The sequence below is a fragment of the Phocoena sinus genome, chromosome 10, assembly GCF_008692025.1.
Source record: "Phocoena sinus isolate mPhoSin1 chromosome 10, mPhoSin1.pri, whole genome shotgun sequence".
Lineage (NCBI taxonomy): Eukaryota > Metazoa > Chordata > Mammalia > Artiodactyla > Phocoenidae > Phocoena > Phocoena sinus.
The window spans coordinates 38,899,403-38,920,365 of record NC_045772.1 but is presented as its reverse complement, the minus strand read 5'-3'; the positions used below and the strand labels follow the sequence as shown (position 1 = coordinate 38,920,365).

Here is a 20,963-nt window from a genome sequence, read left to right as displayed (position 1 = left end):
TGTGTGTGTTCCACATTTTTATCCATTCATCTGTCGATGGATATTTAGGTTGTTTCCACGTCTTGGCTATTGTGAATAGTGCTGCTATGAACATAGGGGTGCATGTATATCTTTTCGAATCATAGTTTTGTCTGGGTATATGCCCAGGAGTGTGACTGCTGGATCCTATGGAAACTCTATTTTTAGTTTTTTGAGGAACCTCCATACTGTTTTCCATAGTGGCCGCACCAATTTACATTCCCACGAACAGTGTAGGAAGGTTCCCTTTTCTCCACACCCTCTCTGGCATTTGTTATTTGTAGATTTTTTTTAATGATGGCCATTCTGACAGGTATGAGGTAGTACCTCATTGAAGTTTTTTTTTTTAAACATTTTTAAAAATTTCCTTATTGTTGTATCTATTTTATTTATTTATTTTTGGCTACATTGGGTCTTCGTTGCTGCGTGCGGACTTTCTCTAGTTGCGGCAAGCGGAGGCTACTCTTCGTTGCAGTGCACAGGCTTCTCAGTGCTGTGGCTTCTCTTGTTGTGGAGCATGGGCTCTAGGCACACGGGCTTTAGTAGTTGTGGCACATGGGCTCAGTAGTTGTGGCTCATGGGCTCTAGAGTGCACGCTCAGTAGTTGTGGCACACAACTACTTAGATGCTTAGATCCCACAGCATGTGGGATCTTCCTGGACCAGGGCTGGAGCCTGTGTCCCCTGCATTGGCAGGCGGACTCTTAACCACTGCACCACCAGGGAAGCCCCCTCATTGAAGTTTTGATTTGTATTTCTCTAATAATTAGCAATGTTGAGCATCTTTTCATGTGCCTGTTGGCCATATGTATGTCTTCTTTGGAGAAATGTCTATTTAGGTCTTCTGCCCATTCTTTGATTTTTTTTTTCTTCTGTTATTGAGTTGTATGAGCTGTTTGTATATTTTGGAAATTAAGGCCTTGTTAGTCGCATCATTTGCAAATATTTCCTCTCAGTCCGTAGGTTGTCTTTTCATTTTGTTTATGATTTCCTTTGCTATGCAAAAGCTTATGTTTTATTAGGTCCCATTTGTTTATTTTTGTGTTATTTCTATTCCCTTGGTAGACTGACCTAAGAAAACATTGGTATGGTTTATGTCAGAGATTGTTTTGCCTTTGTTCTCTTCTAGTAGTTTCATGGTGTCCTATCTTATATTTAAGTCTTTAAGCCATTTTTGTGAGGTTGCGTTCTAACTTCATTGATTTACATGTGGCTGTCCAACTTTCCTGACACCACTTGCTGAAGAGACTATCTTTTTATCCATTGTGTATTCTTGCCTCCTTTGTCAAAGGTTAATTGACCGTAGGTGTGTGGGTTTGTTTCTGTGCTCTCTATTCTGTTCCATTGATCCATATGTCTGGTTTTGTGCCAGTACCATGCTGTTTTGATTACTGTAGCTTTGTAGTATTGACTGAAGTCTGGGAGGGTTATGCCTCCTGCTTTGTTCTCTTTCCTCAGGATTACTTTGGCAATTCTGGGTCTTTTATGGTTCCATAAAAATTTTAGGATTATTTGTTCTAGTTCTGTGGAAAATGTCATGGGTAATTTAATAGGAATCACATTAAATCTGTATATTGCTTTGGGTAGTATGGCCATTTTAACACTATGAATTCTTCCAACCCAAGAGCATGGGATATTTTTCCATTTCTTTAAATCATCTTCAATTTCCTTTATCAATGTTTTATAGTTCTCAGTGTATGAGTCTTTCACCTCCTTGGTCAGGTTTATTCCTAAGTATTTTATTTTGTTTTTGATGCGATTCAAGTGTTTTTTCCATTTTAAATGGAACTGGCCCATTAAAACCAGGTTTCCAATTCATCTCTCTTTTGCTTTATAAATTAGATTTGTTATTTGGAGCCACTCATTCTTTTTGACTTTGAATTAATGGAACATTCTCTACATAAAAGAGAAATAGTGTTGAGAGCTCTTCAAAGGCAGAAGGTTCTTAAAAATATTTTTATCCATGATGTCTAGGTTAGGACCCTACATCAATAATGACTAAAAAGCATTCATTTGTTTAATGAGTATTTATTGAGCATCTACTCGATCCCAGGCCGGGCACTGGGAAGAGTGAGTAATATAGACAAGTTTCTGCCCTCTTGGAGGTTACAGTCTAGAGGAGGGGGACCAACACATAACAGATACACAGTAATTACACTTGTGACGTTCTGTAAAGGGAAGTGCAAGATTTTATGAAAATATGCAACAGAGGTAAGGCATACTATCAGAGAAGACTGCCTGAATAATGAATAACTCTGTTTTTTCTTGAAAAGGCCAAAGTTGGCCAAGCCTAATACATTTAGGTAAATTACAAAAAGAAAAGATAAAATGATTGTGTCTTATCTTTATGCTCTTTATAGAGTATATTAACACATTTTAATGTCTTAACCAATATGTATTACACGTTTTGAGTGCTCCATAAATGTCACTGATTTTCATATTAATCTAGAAGGAAGGGTCCACAAAATCAAAATGGAACGGAAGGTGACCCACAAAGGTGTAAAGGGAGATAGGCATGAAAGCAACAGGAGATAAAGTTGTATGCTTTAAGACAAACACTGCTTACAATGTGACCAGTTTGAAGTCATGAATTCCTAAATTCCAGCATACTTTGGATGACTAATGCTCCCCATCCCCAGGTCCCAGGCTTCTAAACATGACTTTTTGGTCAGTGGTTAATTTTCTCTGTGGATGCTATTATTTTTGAAAGAATTACAGAGACTAGAACACTGTCAGTGTTAATTTTTAGAACACTTAGTGGTGACATTTCTTTCTTTCTGAGCCATTATATTTGCTTTATCACTATCACCTTCTTTTACTTTATCATTATCTCCTCTCTTCCTCTCTTCCAGAGTCTTTGTTTGGAAGCAAAAATTAAGGAAGTTTCTAACATAAATCCTTTCTTCAAAACAACTTGGAGACCATGTTTTTCTTCAGAAGAGTTTGATAGTTTTGAGAGCAGTTGGTAATTTTGTTAGGTATTTTTCCCTGTGATATTGTCCGCCAAAGAAGAAAACATTTATTTTAATGAAAATTAGAATTACCTAGCATGACTGAACCTTGCCAGAAACAGGTATAATTTGTTTTATTCTACTAAATATTATCCTATTTCTTTTCAGTGCCAAACATGGGCAGTGGCAGAGATGGGATTTGCAAAAGCTGGGGACAGTACCACTTTGAAACTTTTGATGGCATCTACTATTATTTCCCAGGAAACTGTTCTTACATTTTTGCGAAGGACTGTGGTAATTTGGAGCCTCGGTACACTGTATGGGTAGGTGATTCTAGGACATAATTAACTTAAAAATTATTTCTGGCCAAGTCTGTATTTTTTTCTTTTTTTTTTTTTTTTTTTAAATTAATTATTTATTTATCTTTGGCTGTGTTGGGTCTTCGTTTCTGCGTGAGGGCTTTCGCTAGTTGTGGCAAGTGGGGGCCACTCTTCATCACGGTGCGCGGGCCTCTCACCCCAAGTCTGTATTTTTAAAGTACTGGACAAATCATGGAAAATATATAGTAATCATAGCATGACTACTTAGGGCCCTGACTAGGGAAGGAGAGGGGCTGGTTCTGAATGGGATGGGCCAAATTTGTAGCTATTGTGAGTATATTTCTATCAAGATGGAGCCTAGGACTGGGAGAAGAAAGGTTTGCATCCATATGGTAGGGACATGTAGGCAACACAGGAATGTCTATATCATGGATGTCCTAATATCAACTCCAGCTGACATTCTTCACGTTTTATTTGATCATGTTGAAGAGAGGGTAGGTTCAGGCATCAATCATATTACTCGTGTATGTTTCCTTCTTGACATGTCCAGTGTGATGGCCATCTGGATGTTTTAAAATCACATACCTCGGTCTAATCTGGGGGCTGGAATTTATTAAATGGAGTGTATGAATTATATAAACACAGGCTAAAGGATGTGGAGACAGGCAGCTAATTTCTAGGTAGACTGATACTATATGATTGAGCTCAGAGAGTTAGTTCTTAATTGCAGAGTTCTTCCTTCAAAAGAATTCATAGGAGACATCTCAAAATGCAGCTGCAGAGTAGCTCTGGTAGAAGTAAGGAAGTAGGGACCTCCTTCCCTGCTGTTGTCTTCCTCTGAATTTTCCGGTATCTCAAAACACAGCTAGAAAACTGCAGTGCTGTCCTGTTCTAAAGCTAAAACCCTCCATAACTATCATTTGTTTGAATCTCTGTTGTTGAATCCCTCCGACTTATGTTGGAGTTGCCTAAATTTTCCTCCTCTCTTAGACGAGGCAAATATTCAAAAGTAGGCCCTAAAGCTTTTCAACAGCAACAAATCCTTGTGCCCTCAAAAGGAAATGAAGTCTATTGAAAGTTAACTTATGGGACATAAGGCTAAAACATTGGAGGTCTCTTTAGGTAAGGAAGTTAGTGGCATGCGTTTTTAGTTCATACAGGGCTCAGTCCCCTATTGTCCTTTACTCATCCACTCTAGGAACGAGTTGCTGGGTTTATCACTCAAACATCTTCTGACTCTCTCATTGAAATGTTCTTGTCCAGTGTCTGATCCTTTTGAGGGCTAAGGTGTCAAGTAGATAATTGTGTGATCCTAACACACAATGTTCAACTGTGCTTCCAGAGTTAATAGACAATTGTTTTTACTTGGCCCTGTTTGGTTGGTGGAATTTGCTTTCACATTAACAAATCCATTTACTTTAAATGTCATCTTTCCCCGATTGTAAAAGTTGTTCACCTCTTTTGTAGAAAATTTGAAAAAATTCAAAGAAGTCTAAAAAGTACTATCAGAATGATCAGTCAAGGCTTATCAGTGCTAATGGCTTCATATATTTCCTTCTAATTTTTTCCTCCGGATTTTATACACATAAATTTGAAATTTTACTATGCATAATTTTATTTCCCGCATTTTCACCTAATATTATATCCAGAACTTTTTTTCCACGTCAAATGTTCTTGACAAACACAGATTTTGTTAGCTGTATTTGTTCCAACTATGGAATACTGAAATTATTTAATTGTACCCTGTTTTAGAAATTTAGATTTAAAAAATATTTTCAGTATTTTAAAAGATGTGTGTTAATAAATATCTTTATGCATATATCTTTTTATGCTCTTGATTCTTTTCTTTTTCTTCTTTAAATTCAATTTTATTTTAATGAAAATAATACATGTACTTAGTTTAAAAGATTTCTTCAAGATATATGAAGCCAAAAAATAGCCCCTCTTTCCTTCGCTCCTTGACCCCAGCTGAAGTCTGATGCCCCAAAGGCAATTACTTCAATTATTTTATCTGTTTCTTCTGGCTTTTACCTAACATGTCAAAATGTGCTATTATTTCTTTATTTATCAAAGTTAGGACTTATTTCTTCACTTCTTACTATGGAAAATGGGAAGTCATCTGTTACGTTATCCTCCGTGCCCCTAACACACACACACACACACACACAAATACACACACTTTCCTTTTCTCCTCCTAATAGTTATATCACCGTTATTGGTTAAATATGTGGTTTTTATACTATTGTCGTTTACATATTGTACATATATGAAAAATATTTATATAAATATTGTTGAGAGCCGAGCCTAATATGTTATTGTGATTTTATTTCTCTGTACAATTTTATAGAATTAACAGTTATCCCACTTTTTATTTGCTGCATTTTCTATACTTCAATCATTTTTTCCTTCAAAGTATCTCTAAACAACTGTTCTCAATATGGTCAGATACATGAGACAATCTCTCAGTTTCTCTTTCATTCCCATGAGATGTCCCTTCCTCAGTTCTTCATTTTCCTGTTCCAACTGAGAGTGGTTGTTTTTGCGCCTACTGTACACCTAGCACTTAGGATTTTATTCACCATCTTCCTGGAGAATTTCATTCTTCTCTCTCCTGTACTGGTTTCCCTGTTTCTTAGGTCCCGTGAAGTGTCCAGCAGTCCTTGAATTTTGTTCATACTTGAGAGATAGGCTCTAAAAAGCTTATTGGATGCTCTGATCATGTGGGCAGTGCTTGTTTATAGTGCTTTCTGGAAAGGGAAGATATTTTCCTGGAAAGAGTGTTACCGAACTAGGTTCATTTTGCCCATCTTGCAGCAAGCCAAAATGCTGAGGTGCCAGGGTTTGCAGCAAAGAGAGGGTTTATTAGGCAGCCAAGCGAGGATACAGGAGAACAAATCTCAGATCCATCTCCCTGAAGGCAAGGGTCTTGGGGTGTTTATTGGATAAAGAATAAAAAAGCAGGGTGGCCTGAGGCGTGGAAGCTTGGGGAAAGGTGACTGGAAAAAGGTGTGGGGAATCGTTCCAAAATGGAGGCACTTAGCATGATCTGAGGGTGTTTTCAGCCCTCTGACGTCAAAAGGTCACCACACTTGCACATTGGAGCAAGTTGGAATGGAAGGGGTCCTCTCCAGTCTCAACCAGCTAACTCAAACTAGACACCCCTGACACCAAGTTCCTGGAAAACAACTCGGGCAAACATCTTAATTGTTTAGGTTACATGTTGCTTGGGGTACATGCAAATCTTTGGTAGCAACAATTAAAACGACCTTGGTTAGTGAAGGCAGGTGAAATGGATTTGACTAATGATTACCCATGTTTCAAGAGTGCACAGGAGGGAGAAATTTGAAGTCTTGATTATAGTTTGGAAATCACTTTCAGAATGTTGAAATTCAATTCATTCTGATTTCTGATCATTTTGCATATGGTCTTTTAAAATTTCCCCTCTCTTTTTTTTTTTAAATTTTTATTTATTTATTTATTTTTGGCTCTGTTGGGTCTTCGTTTCTGTGCGAGGGCTTTCTCTAGTTGCAGCAAGCGGGGGCCACTCTTCATCGCCGTACGTGGGCCTCTCACTGTCGTGGCCTCTCTTGTTGCGGAGCACAGGCTCCAGACGCGCAGGCTCAGTAGTTGTGGCTCACGGGCCTCATTGCTCCATGGCATGTGGGATCTTCCCAGACCAGGGCTTGAATCCGTGTGCCCTACATTGGCAGGCAGATTCTCAACCGCTGCGCCACCAGGGAAGCCCTCCCCTCTCTTTATAGAAATTTTTAGTTCTCTTTATCCCCAATGTTCTGAGATGTCATTATGTGAATTTTTTTTTTTCTTTTTTTCCCATTTATCGTGCTAGGTACTTGATAGGCTCTTTCTAGCAATCCAACTCCTTCACTTTTGGAATAATATTTCTTTCTTAATTTCCTCTCTTTCAGAAATTCTGTAATTCAGATATTGGAGCGCCTGAACTAAGTGACAGATTCCTTAATTTTCTCATTGATTTATTTCTCTTTTCCATCTTTTTGCTTTTTTGTTTTACATTTTGGGAGATTTCTTTCCAACCTTAAATATTTATCTTCCAGGAGTTCTATTTCAGTTATAAGTTTTTCCTATCGTACTGTCAATATCCAATCACCTATTTTTATTCCTTGAATTTCACTTTTAACATCATTTTATTCTTGTTTCATGAATGGCCTTTTCTCACTGTTCTCCCTGAAGATATCAATTATGGATTCTTGGAAGTTTATTTTTCTGACTTGTTTTTGATTCCTTTGATCTCCTTTCTTTTGTTTATTTGGCACCTGCCTTTCACATTGCAGGCTTTTATCAAATGATCCATGAATGTTTATTCACATTTGAGAATTAGGCTCTAAAAGCTGGTTGGAAGATCTGAATACATGGACGGGGGCTTGCTTGTCTAGTGGGAGATTGAACAGGGAGTCTCTGGTTTCATTAAATAAGCCCCCAATATTAGTATCTGTACATCTTTTTCAATTTTGTTTCTTCAAGGGAACCTCCTCCAGTGTCCTGCCTGGGGTCATATGTCTGGATTCCTGGATACTGAGAACATTTTAGTTATATTCCTACTTTAGGCTTTTTGCATTTGCTATTCCCTTTGCCTAGAATGGTCTAAATATCCATATGGCTTGCTCTTATCCCTCCTTCATCTTTACTAGACTTTCCCCTTCTCAGCGAGGCTTTTGTTGGCCATTCAGTCTAAAACAGCCCCCAACCCCTCAACAACCCTCGATACACATGCTGTCTATCTCTTTTCTCCACTTAATATTTCTTCGTGTCATGTAGCATGGTGCATATTTTAGTTACATATAGTTATATTTTTTTTATTAACTGTTTTTCTCTAATGGAATATAAGGTTCGTGAGGGCAGGTATTTTTGTCTATTTTGTTGACTTCTACATCTCCAGAATCTAGAACAGTGCCTGGTACATAATAAGTGATCAATAAAATTTGCTGATTAATCACTAAATTATATATTACATTCTTGCAGTATTAAAAATCTATCTTATCATTGGTGATTTTTCTTATCACTTTTATGCTTTGAAAGTTCTTTTCCATCTATATAGTTATATATATTTTCTTTCAGCTATTTTCTGCTGTCATTATTTGGACCTTTTAAACTTTATTTTGGTGGTAGGGTAAGAGAAACTAACATTCCTCTTCTCCTTTCTTACTTTTCTCTTTTCTTCCTTGCTTTCTTTTTTATTTTTACTAGTAAACTAATTTTCCCACCAGTTTTTTGAGAAATAACCTCTCTTCCCTAAAGTGTTTGGACAATTTTATTTTTAGAGTTATAGTTACTTTTGCAACCTTTAAATATTACTTTGTGTAATATATATATTTTTAGCATCTTTATTGGAGTATAACTGCTTTACAATGGTGTGTTAGTTTCTGCTTAATAACAAAGTGAATCAGCTATACATATATCCTTATATCTCTTCCCTCTTGTGTCTCCCTCTCTCCCACTCTCCCTATCCCACCCCTCTAGGTGTTCACAAAGCACCGAGCTGTTCTCCCTGTGCTATGCGGCTGCTTCCCACTAGCTATCTATTTTACATTTGGTAGTATATATAAGTCCATGCCACTCTCTCACTTCGTCCCAGCTTACCCTTCCCTCTCTCTGTGTCCTCAAGTCCATTCTCTAGTAGGTCTGCGTCTTTAGTCCCATCCTGCCCCTAGATTCTTCATAACGACTTTTTTTTTTTTTTTTAGATTCCATATATATGTGTTAGCATACGGTATTTGTTTTTCTCTTTCTGACTTACTTCACTCTGTATGACAGACTCTAGGTCCATCCACCTCACTACAAATAACTCAATTTCGTTTCTTTTCATGGCTGAGTAATATTCCATTGTATATATGTGCCACATCTTCTTTATCCATTCATCTGTCGATGGACACTTAGTTTGCTTCCGTGTCCTGGCAATCACACCACATAGTTTTAGAATATTAACATCCTGTATGTAAAGATTCAGATCATTTAAATAAATATGCTAAATTAACCTGTACTTTATGAAGTTACTTCTGTTGTCCAATTTCTGAAGCAAATTTCTTTCTTTCTCTTGAAAATCCTAACTGTAGTTATAATTTTGTGAAGTGTCATGGGACTAATGATGCTATAGAGCTGTAGATGTGCATTGTGGATTTAGTTAACTCAGATGAAGGCAAGTTTGTGTATTGTTGTTGGTTTCTATGCTTTCTCTTGTTTTTCTCCCTTTAAGGTTCATAATAGCCCTAAATGCCTTGGTTCAGTGTATTACTGTTATCGGTCGATCAGCTTGTTCTTTTCAGACCAAGAGGAAATTCGAATTTATGGGCATGAAATAAAAAAGAATGGAATCAGGTAAGATATGATAAATGATATAATGAAAGTAATACAACGGATTAACAGAATTTCTAAACATCTCACTCTGGAAGTGAATGTGGAGAGAAGGGAGAGGATTTCTTCAACAGTAACCTTTAAGTTATAGCATACAGACATAAAAATTTCAGTAGGCTCCAAAGCCAGCCAGGTGGCCAGGAATCTAACAGTTTAGTCTCCCTAATGTTTTTGCAGGATACAAATACACTTATATAGGTGGAGGTAAGATTATTACATCTACTTGTAAGAGAGATTCAGGAGAAATCCTTATAGTTCAACTCAAATTATTTTTGCCCCCTTTCTTAAATCTTTTCTTCTTCTTTTTTTTTAAACAGTAAATCAAAATAAAACTTAACCTCTGAAAATCCTTTCCAAATTTGTGTGAATGAGGTTTGGGTGTCAGGATTTTCTGTTAGTGTTCTGATGAAGAGTTGAGAGTCAATAAATAACTGGTCTTCTTGAATAGCTAAGAGAGGGGCCCACTTGTAGAACTGAAACTTTAGGGGAAGCGGATGTTTATTTATTTGGTGGAAGGTTTCATACATTTTAAACTAGAAGTACTGTGGAGTAATCTACCATCCAATCTAAATAAATATAGAAATACTCAATTTTAAGTTGCCCCCCCATCCTTGACACACTCTCTATCCCTTTTCTCTGTTTAATATTTCTCCTTCATGTCATCTAGCATAGTACATATTTTAGTTACATTTCATCATGAATTTTATTAACTGTCTTCCTCTAATGGGATATATTTCATGAGGGCAGGTATTTTTTGTGTTTTGGCTGACTTATGCTGAGAAAAGTAAATTGCGATAGCACAATTCTATCCATCATTCAGAATTCGCCAGCAAGTGTTTGAACCATGGGGATTTTTTCCAGGGCAATGGCTGTACCAACCTATGTACTTTTTTTTCAGTTTAGATTCCTCAAGAGGCAGCAGATGATAGCAGGAAGGGCTTTGGATGAAGCACCAGGGGAGCCAGGCACTGACCCAGATTTTGTCATAGTCAGGCAACCCCAAGCAGCCCCTCTGCCTCTCTTGGGCTTATTTTCTTCATCAATTGGGTTCTGTACTTTTCATTTTCTTATAAAAGAAAGATTATCCATTTGAATGGGAAGGTAATGCACTTACATATGTGTTTCTTGGAGCTGAATTTAAACAGTGGTTTAGGATTTTTATATGGGATTTGGGGTAACATAGTGGGCACTTAAAAATTATTGTTTTGTAAAACAAAAACACCATTTAAGTAGATTTTCGAGAATACTAACCCTTTGTTAAATATAGAACATAATATTTAAATTTTAACTCAGAAAAAATATTTCTTTGAAGATTTCCATTTGTATAATAGAAAGAAGGTGGTTCGTATTACTCAGCTAAATTGCTTATAATAATGCTATACCGGGCCTAGGGCCTATCTCATAGCAGATGCTAGATAAACGTTTACCAAAATGAAGTCAAATGTGTTTGGCTCTGCACATCATACTTTACCTTTCTGGACTTCAGTTCTCTCCCCTGTGAAATGCAGGGTTTTGGTACATATGAACCTGTGAATAATTTTCAGTATTAATCTGTGCATTCAGTTTAGTTTGCATTATTAATGTTTCAAGTTGCGTGGAGGTTTTCTTAAATTTATGGGAGATTATCTAACTTCTAGTATCATCACCCATCTCTACTAGCATCTTTTAATGTATAGACATTTGGATAATCACAGTTATGCACGTTTTGTTTTCAAAAATTGTGTATTTATTCAAATTTACTATGAAAGAGATCAAGTGACAAATGACCAAACCAAGGAATACCTGCAAAAGAAAAACTATACCTTGCCGCAGTGAACATCCCATTGCTATGGAATATCTTTATAAAACATGGCTCACTTTTTTCAAGTATAGCTTTTATAAACTTGCAAACTTAAACAATATTATTTGTACTTTTACTAGGAATTGAAGATGAATTTCTTATGTTTATAATTTTTAATAATAATAGTTTATGACAGTAAAGTCATTTATTCTCTGGTGTAAATTTTAGTTATTTTCCTATTCTTATAAATCTTATGACTAAAAAATTATCTGCACACATACTTGTGGAAATGATTACAGATATTTTGAATTGTTTCTTTAGGGACTATCCCTATGTTAATGAGTATGTTTAATTTTATAGTTTTTATTTCATGTAGCCATGTTCTTACTGGAAAGGAACTCACTAATTTGAAGTTTTTGAGAGAAATGTATGAATGTACCTACTAACCTCTCACCTCACATTATTCACTTAGCCTGGCTAGTTTTCTTCTGTCCTCTTATGTCTCTCACTTCCTCTGTATGTGTACATGCTTGTGAAAAATGGAAAGATTAGACATTGGATCAGGAGTTTAAATATTCAATGTGACCCTTGCTTAAATAGACCAAATTGTATGCAACTTAAAAATTATGAATATAATCCTTACGAATACTGTATGGAAAGTATTTTTTATTCCTAATAATATACTTTGCAGCATTAAAAATATAAATTATAATTAACATGGCTTTTTCTTTTGGAAAACAATGACTTGTACCAAGGTGACATTTTGGGGATAGAAGCTCTTATTTCTTTACAGCCAAGTTTAAAACAAAATTAAACAAAATCATCACTCAAAAATGTGTTTACATACTTTGAGTATTGTTTGTTCTTACTTCAAAATTGTTGAGTAGCATTTTTAGATTATCTTAAACTCTCTAGATAAAAATATAAATACATTCAGCTCTCATTATTCTAAATAGACAAGGTTATTTTCCAGATTTTAAAAATCACTGACATTTAGCAGAAGTGTGCTTTTGGTTGGTCGAAAGAAGCATCCAATTATAAGTATAAAATCTTAATCAGTATGTGAAAATAGGTATCATTTTTACTGTCTTTTTATTTCAATATTAAAATTTCAAAAATGTTGAAAATCTAACCGCATAGTTTATTCAATAATTTTGAATAATAATTATCTTTTATTTAATTCTCATTCACTTCAAGAAAGAAATAGATCATCTGTAATTGATGTTTCATCATAATTCTTAGATTGCCTTTGTTCTATTTTTCAAGTTTAACATTGCCTCAGACAATTGGACAAGTTTTCATTGAGAAACTAGCTGACTATATTCTGGTGAAAACAACCTTTGGTTTTTCATTGGCTTGGGATGGAATATCTGGAATTTACCTGAAGCTGTCTGAGGAGCATAAAGGGAAATCATGTGGCCTATGTGCAAACTACAATGACATTCAATCTGATGATTTCATCATTCAGCAAGGTAAGTGGAGCAGAAGAAATGGGTGGGTACTTCTGAGCTCTTCTTCCTTCACTCATCACTCTGTTTATACCCAGAAGGGTACAACTTGTCCTAGGTTGGGTAAAAATGGTAACTATCGCTTGCCTGCTTATGTGATTTTAAGTGAAGCTTGAACACGAAAATATTTTTGTGTCATTCTTGAAAGCCATGAGCTAGCTTACATTTGCTAAATTAATACAAGTCAGGTCTTACTCATGTAACAAATACTAACTGAGCATTTACTTTGTGTCTGGCACTGTTGTAGGAGCTTGGGATATATCAGTGAAAAAAAAAAAGCTTCTCCCTTCTTGGGGCTTATATCAACATTTTAGTGATTCAGACCCATTTGGGGCAAACTTGTCTACTTTTGGGCAACAGATATTTTGCTTCCAGTCTTGATAGGAATAAATTAAATGACTTCCATGTAATAGTTTTGTAAATACAATAAAATGTGAGCAGAATTGATAAAAGTTGAGTAATAACTTGAAATGGTTTTTATCATGTATAATGATGTACATATCATTCATTCATCTATTCTAAGTCATGAAACTGGTCCCAATGAGCTGTTAAAAATGGGTTTTGTTTCAATATGGGTACTAGTTTGCAGTGGCAACAAAATAAGAGAATTACAGGACACGATCATGATTTAGGTCCACATATAAATGTGCAATAAAAAAGAATACTGTTCTTAGTACCAGAAGACCTACCTGGCTTTGAATCTTGTTCAGCTCTCACAAGTTTTGTAATTTGAGGCATCTCAATTAATCTCTCTGATACTCAGTTTCTTCAGCTGTAAAATAGGGATTAAAATAATTTGGAACACAGAGCATTGTTAATAATAATAGCATAGCTTGATACCATTTAGTAATAGTTAATATGGGTACATAGCTATATTATTCCCAACTCTTACAACATCCTATAAAGTGGGTGTATTTTCTTAATTTTACAATGAGGACACAAGGTGATGTGCCCAATGTAACACAGCTTGTAAATGGTGTTATCAGAGTTGAGTTAACAGATCCAACTGGCTCCCAATTCTATTCTTAGATAAATGTGAGAGAAATTGACTTTTAATCTGTAAAGCGCTATATAATACTGTTTGTTTTATATTATAAAATTAATAGAGAAGAGTTGCCCATATGTTGTGTTTTAAGGGAATGAAAAGCCTACTTAGAGTGTGGGTTCTGGAGTCAGAATGTGGGATTCATATTCTGCTCTGCCACTTGTTAAACTTTCTAAGTTTAATGATATACTAGTAGTGTATACTTCATAGAGTTGCAAGGATTAAATGAGGTAATCCCTGTAAAATACTTAGTACAGTGTCTCGCTTGGCACATAGTTAATACTGAATAGATTTTAGCTAATTTATTAGCATCTCCAAGTGTTCTCAATGAGCCTACAATGGAGGTAACGTGAAAATGTTTGATTAAAGACACTGCTTTAAGAGGCCCTTGTCAAAATGCAAACATTTTCCCAGGATGCATAATGCTTCATCAGTATTAGTTTACTAGTAGCTAAAGAGCAGGGCTTCAAGGAGTCAATTTTCTTACATGCAAAATGGAGATAATAATAATGACCCTTAGAGCTTCCCAGCCTCTGAGGATCTAATGAGAAAATGTAAGTGAAAATGTTTAAAAGTCTGTGAGCACAGTACAAATGTACAGTATTGTACATTTCATCACGAAATGGTGTTTTGCATCCAGTTGGGTATTTAGAATGAGAGAGTTCACAAACTTGGAATCTTGAGACTATATTAGGAAGTAGGGTTTTGGACGTAGGCAGAACCAATCAGATGGCAGCTATTGATTTCTTTTTCTTCTGTATCAAAGCTTTATGAAAAAAATAATACTCAATTCATTTCTCAATGTTAGAGTTAAAGACTGCCATGGGCAACTTCCCTGGGGACATCTAGGGAACATGGTATAGAAGTTGGGATAGAAAATAGCATCCGCTCTTGTTTAGAGGCAGAGACTCAGATTAGGATTTGCGTTAAGAGTCAGACAGACTTTGATAACCTGGAACATAAAATGGTTGCTTACAGTGAGATAATTGGGCAGCACGCAGAGGGATGTTAGCAGATTATTTGTGGGAGAAGACCGGGAGGAGGCAATTTGACTGAATTACGGCTGAACTGGCAGAAGGCAAGAAGGACTCTGGAAAGTATACAGAAGGAGCCTAAAGAGAGATTTCAGCTTTTTCATAATTTTATTTAGTGCACAGAGTAAAGCAGAATGATAAAAAAACTAACTTATGATAATTTATAAAGATGTGACTAGAACCTGCTTTCCGATTTTCTCTCATACCGTAATAATGCAAGAATATGTCTACAGGTGAACTGTATTACCTTTAGCTTAAAGATGCCTAGTATTTTCTTGAAACTCAGCCTGTACTTTGCTGATTAGATAAATCTTTAGAGGCAGAGAGGTAGTTTGATTGAATCCCATTGAATTAATAATTTCTTAACAGTGATTAAAATTGTATTTCTCTCTGCATTCCTATGCATTCTTCAGGCATGACTTCACAAAGAAGTGAGCCTTTTCAGAATTTCTGTAGATATAAAAATATTTAAATTTGTTGTCTAGTTGAGATTCTGGTTCCATTTTTCATGTCTATGGCTAGCTACTCATAGAAGCCCTGATTTACTCTTGTTTTTCCCAGCATAATAATTAATACTGCCTCTCTTTCACTCTTAGAAGTGTTCCAATATGGACAGTAAATTGCTCCGTTTGTAGTACATTTTATATGAAACATTTAAATTTTAGTTTTGTAGGCTCCCAGACCACCAACTGATATGGATTTAAAGTCTCATAGTAACCAACATTTGTGACTTTTTTGTTAATGCAATGTAGTGAAAACAGCTAAATATGTGGTTAAAAGCTGGAATTAAAGTGAACTCTAAGGGATTGCCCAGGTTGTTTAGTTACATTAAAATTTGTGCATAAATATGGAAATAGGTGGGCCTTTAGGAAATATTTTTGATTCTGCAGACCTTAAAAGTATGATGATGCTTTGAAATGAAATGTGACTGTAAATTTACTTAAAAGGAACATCAGTTTTTCCTTTTAAAAATAAGTATATTTGGCTTCCCTGGTGGCACAGTGGTTGAGAGTCCGCCTGCCGATGCAGGGGACACAGGTTTGTGCCCCGGTCCGGGAATATCCCACATGCCGTGGAGCGGCTGGGCCCATGAGCCATGGCCACTGAGCCTGCGCGTCCGGAGCCTGTGCTCTGCAATGGGTGAGGCCGCAACAGTGAGGGGCCCGTGTACCACAAAATAAATAAATAAATAAATAAAATAAAAATAAGTATATTAGACCAGACCCATGCTTGGTTCAGGGTATAGCATTTCCAACAATATCAGAGATAATAAAGTGGACCAAACATCTAGGACTCTAATAATCTATTTAATAAATATGGAAAACTCCCTTGTATTTATTCGTTCACTTATTTAGCCAATATATTTTGAGCACCTACTCTATACCAGATAGTAAACTAGGGATCCAGCAATAGGACAGCTTAGACAAGCTCTCTCCCTTCATGTAGTAGAAGGCAAAATAAATAGACAAATTAAAATATAATTTTTGTGAGCAATAGCAGCCATTAAAAAAGGGGGAAAAGGAGACTAAGTGATAGAACGGTGTATGTTTGGTGGGTCTAGATCATGTGCCGGAGAAGGCTTCTCTGAGGAGGTCATATTAAATAGATGTCCACATGAAGTAAGGGAGACAGCAGAGGGAAGATTGGGGTGGGGGAAGAGTGATTTCGAAGGAGGAGATGCAAGAGCAAAAGCAGGAGCAGGGTGGAAATGAGCTTGAGTGAAGGACATTATAAAGCTTGTATGACTGGAGTAGGCTGAGCAAATATAGGAGTGGAAGATGTAGGAGGGATAGGGTGGGGTAGAGTGGGTGAAACAGGTGGGGAGTTGGGGGAGTGCAGAGGCCAGATCAAAAAAGTCTTCCAGGCCCCTGTAAAACTTGGGATTTTATACTAAGAGCGCAAAGCGTTCTTATAGATGAACTTTTACAATCTTCCCCAAAATTGGTAGTAGTAAGTAGACATCTTCCTATCTTGAAGATGCTGAGATAGAATGGTTCTAGTGGTGCAGTAGCTTGTCATCGCTGGTGGACCTGTGGCTGTGTAAATCTCAGTGGTAGAGATGCTAACACGCAAACATGAAGGCTGTCAGATGGAACTTTGAGATGTCATCTTGTTTGGGTCTGCGGAGTCCTTGAGATTTCAGATTCAGCCCTTGTCCGAACGTGGGGCAGGATTAATTTTCATGTCAGACCCTGAACTTGTCCTCAGGCCAGATAGAAGGCCCAGAGTGCTCACCACCAACTGCCTGTTTGTTGCTGCCGCATAGTAGCTCCTGAATCTTGCCTCTGAATAATGCTGGGATGGTATCAGGATTCCTAATCTGTCCCGAGCATCTTTAGAAACACTATTCATCATATTCCAATGGAATGAATTCACTTCTTAGTACCCTCTTCTCCAGGTGTCTTTTCCATTTTTTCATTGTCTGTATGACCATCCTCTGAAATCTCCACAAGGGCTCTAGGTACCCCAAAAATGGAGCTACAATTTTAGTAAGGTTCTGACTTATGTCAAATAGAATGAGAGGGCTGTCTGAAAATTTTCATACCAAACTTTGACTTATGTTTCTTAATTTTATGCATATTTTTTCTCCTCTCTGCATTATAAACTGCAGGCTTTACTGGTATTCATTTTGTACCACTCACTTTTCAACCCTTCCCCATTTTGCTTCAATGAAGTTTGCTTTCTCTCTCCAATGGTATTAACTTTTATTTGGTACTTAAACTTGGTTCAGTTTATTTTTATTATGCTGAAGTAATGTTATAGTCTAATATCATTGGTAATTATAAAGTTTAACTTTTTGACCAGGAAGTTTATGTTGGTGAACTGTGTCTTTGTGGAAAGTGATCCTATTATACATATTTTTTTTTGTATATGTTTGTGTGAAATAGAGGACTATACAGAAGACATTGCTATGTTTGCAAATAGTTGGTTGGTGCAAACTCCAGATGACACCAAATGTGTACCCACACCCTCAGATTTTCCAAATCCATGCTCCAGTGGAATGCCAGCATTTGAGGTAACTATGACGGTAAAAATTTAGGCAGGTTGGATACACCACACATATACTGTATCTGTATATTTAACACTAAGCATTTTTAGCGTAAATACTACATAAACACTGTTAAAATCAGGAAATGTAATACAACAAGAATAACTTTATGATTATTTCAAAAATGGTGAATACAATGAGTTTCATAAAAGTAGTACTCATTATAAAAATATGTAGTTAGAAAAATGTTGTTTAAAATTTATAAGTCTACATACTTTCTCTTTTCTAGTAAGAACAGAGTGTCTTGCAAACAGATCAGTAGAAAAAAATGAGAGTACAAGCATATCATTCAGTATGTTCTGCTGACCGCCATCTTTTTCTGCATAGGCAATCTTCTTCAAGTGTCAGATACTGTTGCAGTTTCCCTTTTTGAGCTGCCATGAATATATTGATCCATATTTATATATTGCCAGCTGTGTTAATGACCTTTGCAAGTAAGTGAAATGATTTTATTTGCAATAAAATTTTCTTTATCCAAAAAGAAGAGCAAAAACCATTGTGTAACTTCATCATCTCAGCAGTTCACAAAATGTAATGGGAAATGTAAAACATAAACTGTGCTAACAGCTATTAAAATCTTACTGGATAACAGGTACAGTCTGAATGTTTTATATTGACAGCATGAACAGAATACATTAGTTCTTATACACTTTTTGTGCCACTGATCCCTTTTGGGAATCCAGAGAGGCTATAGGCTCTTTTCAAAATAGTGTTTTGAAATGCACAAAATAAAACATATAAGATTACAAAGGAACTAATTATACTGAAATAGAATTACTGAAATAGTAAAAGAAATGAATTTCTGATCCACGTCCTCTTTTATATGCATTTCAGGTCTAATAACTAATGTAGTTTGATATAGTGATGAGTATAAACAATATTTTGAGATATCTGCAACAATTAAATGAGAAATGAAAATATGGAAAAATGAGATGTGAGTTACATTGATGACAAAGTTACAGATTCTGCTAAGAACATTGTGATGTGTTGCCCATGTATGTAATTGAAAGAAGTGCTAAATATCAGCTGGAGATTAGCAAAAATAAACATGTAGTATTTTTTACGTTCAAGGGCACAGACTCTTGCCTTCACTCCCTGCTTAAGAACACGTAGACTAAGGTGGTTGTCTAGGGAACAAATTCAGTGAGACTCATCATAATGTGTTCATCAATGTAGAACTTATAAATTACCCATTTTTGAGGTGAAGTCCTTTTTATTTTAGTTTTTCAAAAGTTTACCAAGTGAAAGATACATGCACCCTGATATTCATAGCAGCACTATTAACAATCGCCAAGACATGGAAGCAACCTAAGTGTCCATCGACAGATGAATGCATAAAGAAGATGTGGTATTTATATACAATGGAATACTAGCCATAAAAAGAATGAAATAATGCCATTTGCAGCAACATGGTTGGATCTAGAGATTATCAGACTAAGTGAAGTAAGTCAGAAAGAGAAAGACAAATACTATATGGTATCACTTATTGTGGAATCTAAAATATGACACAGGTTAACTTATTTACAAAACAGAAGCAAAGACATAGAAAACAAACTTGTGGTTACCAAAGGGGAAAAGGGGTGGGGAGGAATAAATTAGGAGTTTGTGATTAGCAGATACAAAATACTGTATATAAAATAAACAACAAGGTCCTATACAGAGCAGGGAACTATATTTAATATCCTATAATAAACCATAATGGAAAAGAATATGAAAAATAATATGTATATATATGTATAACTGAATCACTTTGCTGTACACCAGAAACTAACACAACATGTAAATCAACTATACTTCAGTTAAAAAAAAATTACCAAGTGTATGTGATTAGCTATCTTGAATGTTCGAGAATATCTCAAGAAATTTTTATGTTTGCATCTTTTAAGTATCCCAAGTTTAAATGGTACATGGGAACATTGCTGTAAAGGGACCAAACTAATTTTTGGTTGAGTAAAACCACTGAAATTATATCTTGGGTAGCTTGTTAAGAGGTCTAAGTTTATCAAAAGTGAAAACAGAGAGGAAAGGTTGAGGTAGTGTGAAGTTATTTATAATCACTCTGCTTTAATTAACTTAAGATTATTATAAAAATAATGAATGTAATAATATTTTCCAGATATTAAAATGAGATTGTTTGGGAAACTTCTTAATTTTGAATAAAGTAAAGTTATACCTTTATTTGTATGTATAGTCTCAGGGATTTCTGAACTAATGCAGGAGCTTTGAAAGAGCATTCCCTCTGCCTAAAATATTGAGTACTGACCTTTATATTTTACAACATTCTGTCCTCTATTTGGTTTTATTTTTCATTTAAGTGCTATATTGTTCTATCTCTGTTCTATCACTTAGTCTCTTTTTTGAGAATCTCTGTAGGTAGTCCATTGTCCTTATTTAGCCATCTATATGAAATTAACAATTGTTCTTATTCCATGATGACTCATTCTGGGACCATTCTCCAACAGTCTTCTCACTTGTCTTATCATCTTTAGCACTCGTTTCTCAAGTAGCCTGAAGTGAAGGATCACTTGGCAGATCCAGAAAAGTCAGTCGCCATTTATTAGTTGGGATATTGTTTGGTTGCTTCAAAAGCATCAGTGGCTTCGATTCAATTGAATGCTTATATTTCTCCATTGACTCAGTGACACTATTGCTATGTCATCCCCCAGGGCCTAGGGTATTATTTTCAATTTCATCGTCAAAACTGGCTCACCACTGCCATGTTCATATTTTAACCCTTAGGAAGGGAGAAAAGGAAATAGAGGGCTGTCAGCATTTTTAAGGATGTGATGTGGAAGTTTCATGCACATTCTCACTTTTAACCCTTTGGCCAGAACTTAGAAACATGGGCCATACCTAGAAGTAAGGACAGCTG

General features: G+C 35.9%; 1 protein-coding gene across 1 annotated transcript in view; it reads left to right on the top strand.

The window, feature by feature from the left end:
- Window positions 1-20,963, top strand: part of OTOGL (otogelin like) — a 148,148-nt gene that overhangs the window by 11,822 nt on the left and 115,363 nt on the right. Inside the window, 5 exon segments of the mRNA XM_032646052.1 lie at window positions 3,137-3,291; window positions 9,518-9,639; window positions 12,722-12,927; window positions 17,931-18,058; window positions 18,419-18,525. Of these exon segments, the coding sequence (XP_032501943.1) occupies window positions 3,137-3,291; window positions 9,518-9,639; window positions 12,722-12,927; window positions 17,931-18,058; window positions 18,419-18,525 (718 nt within the window).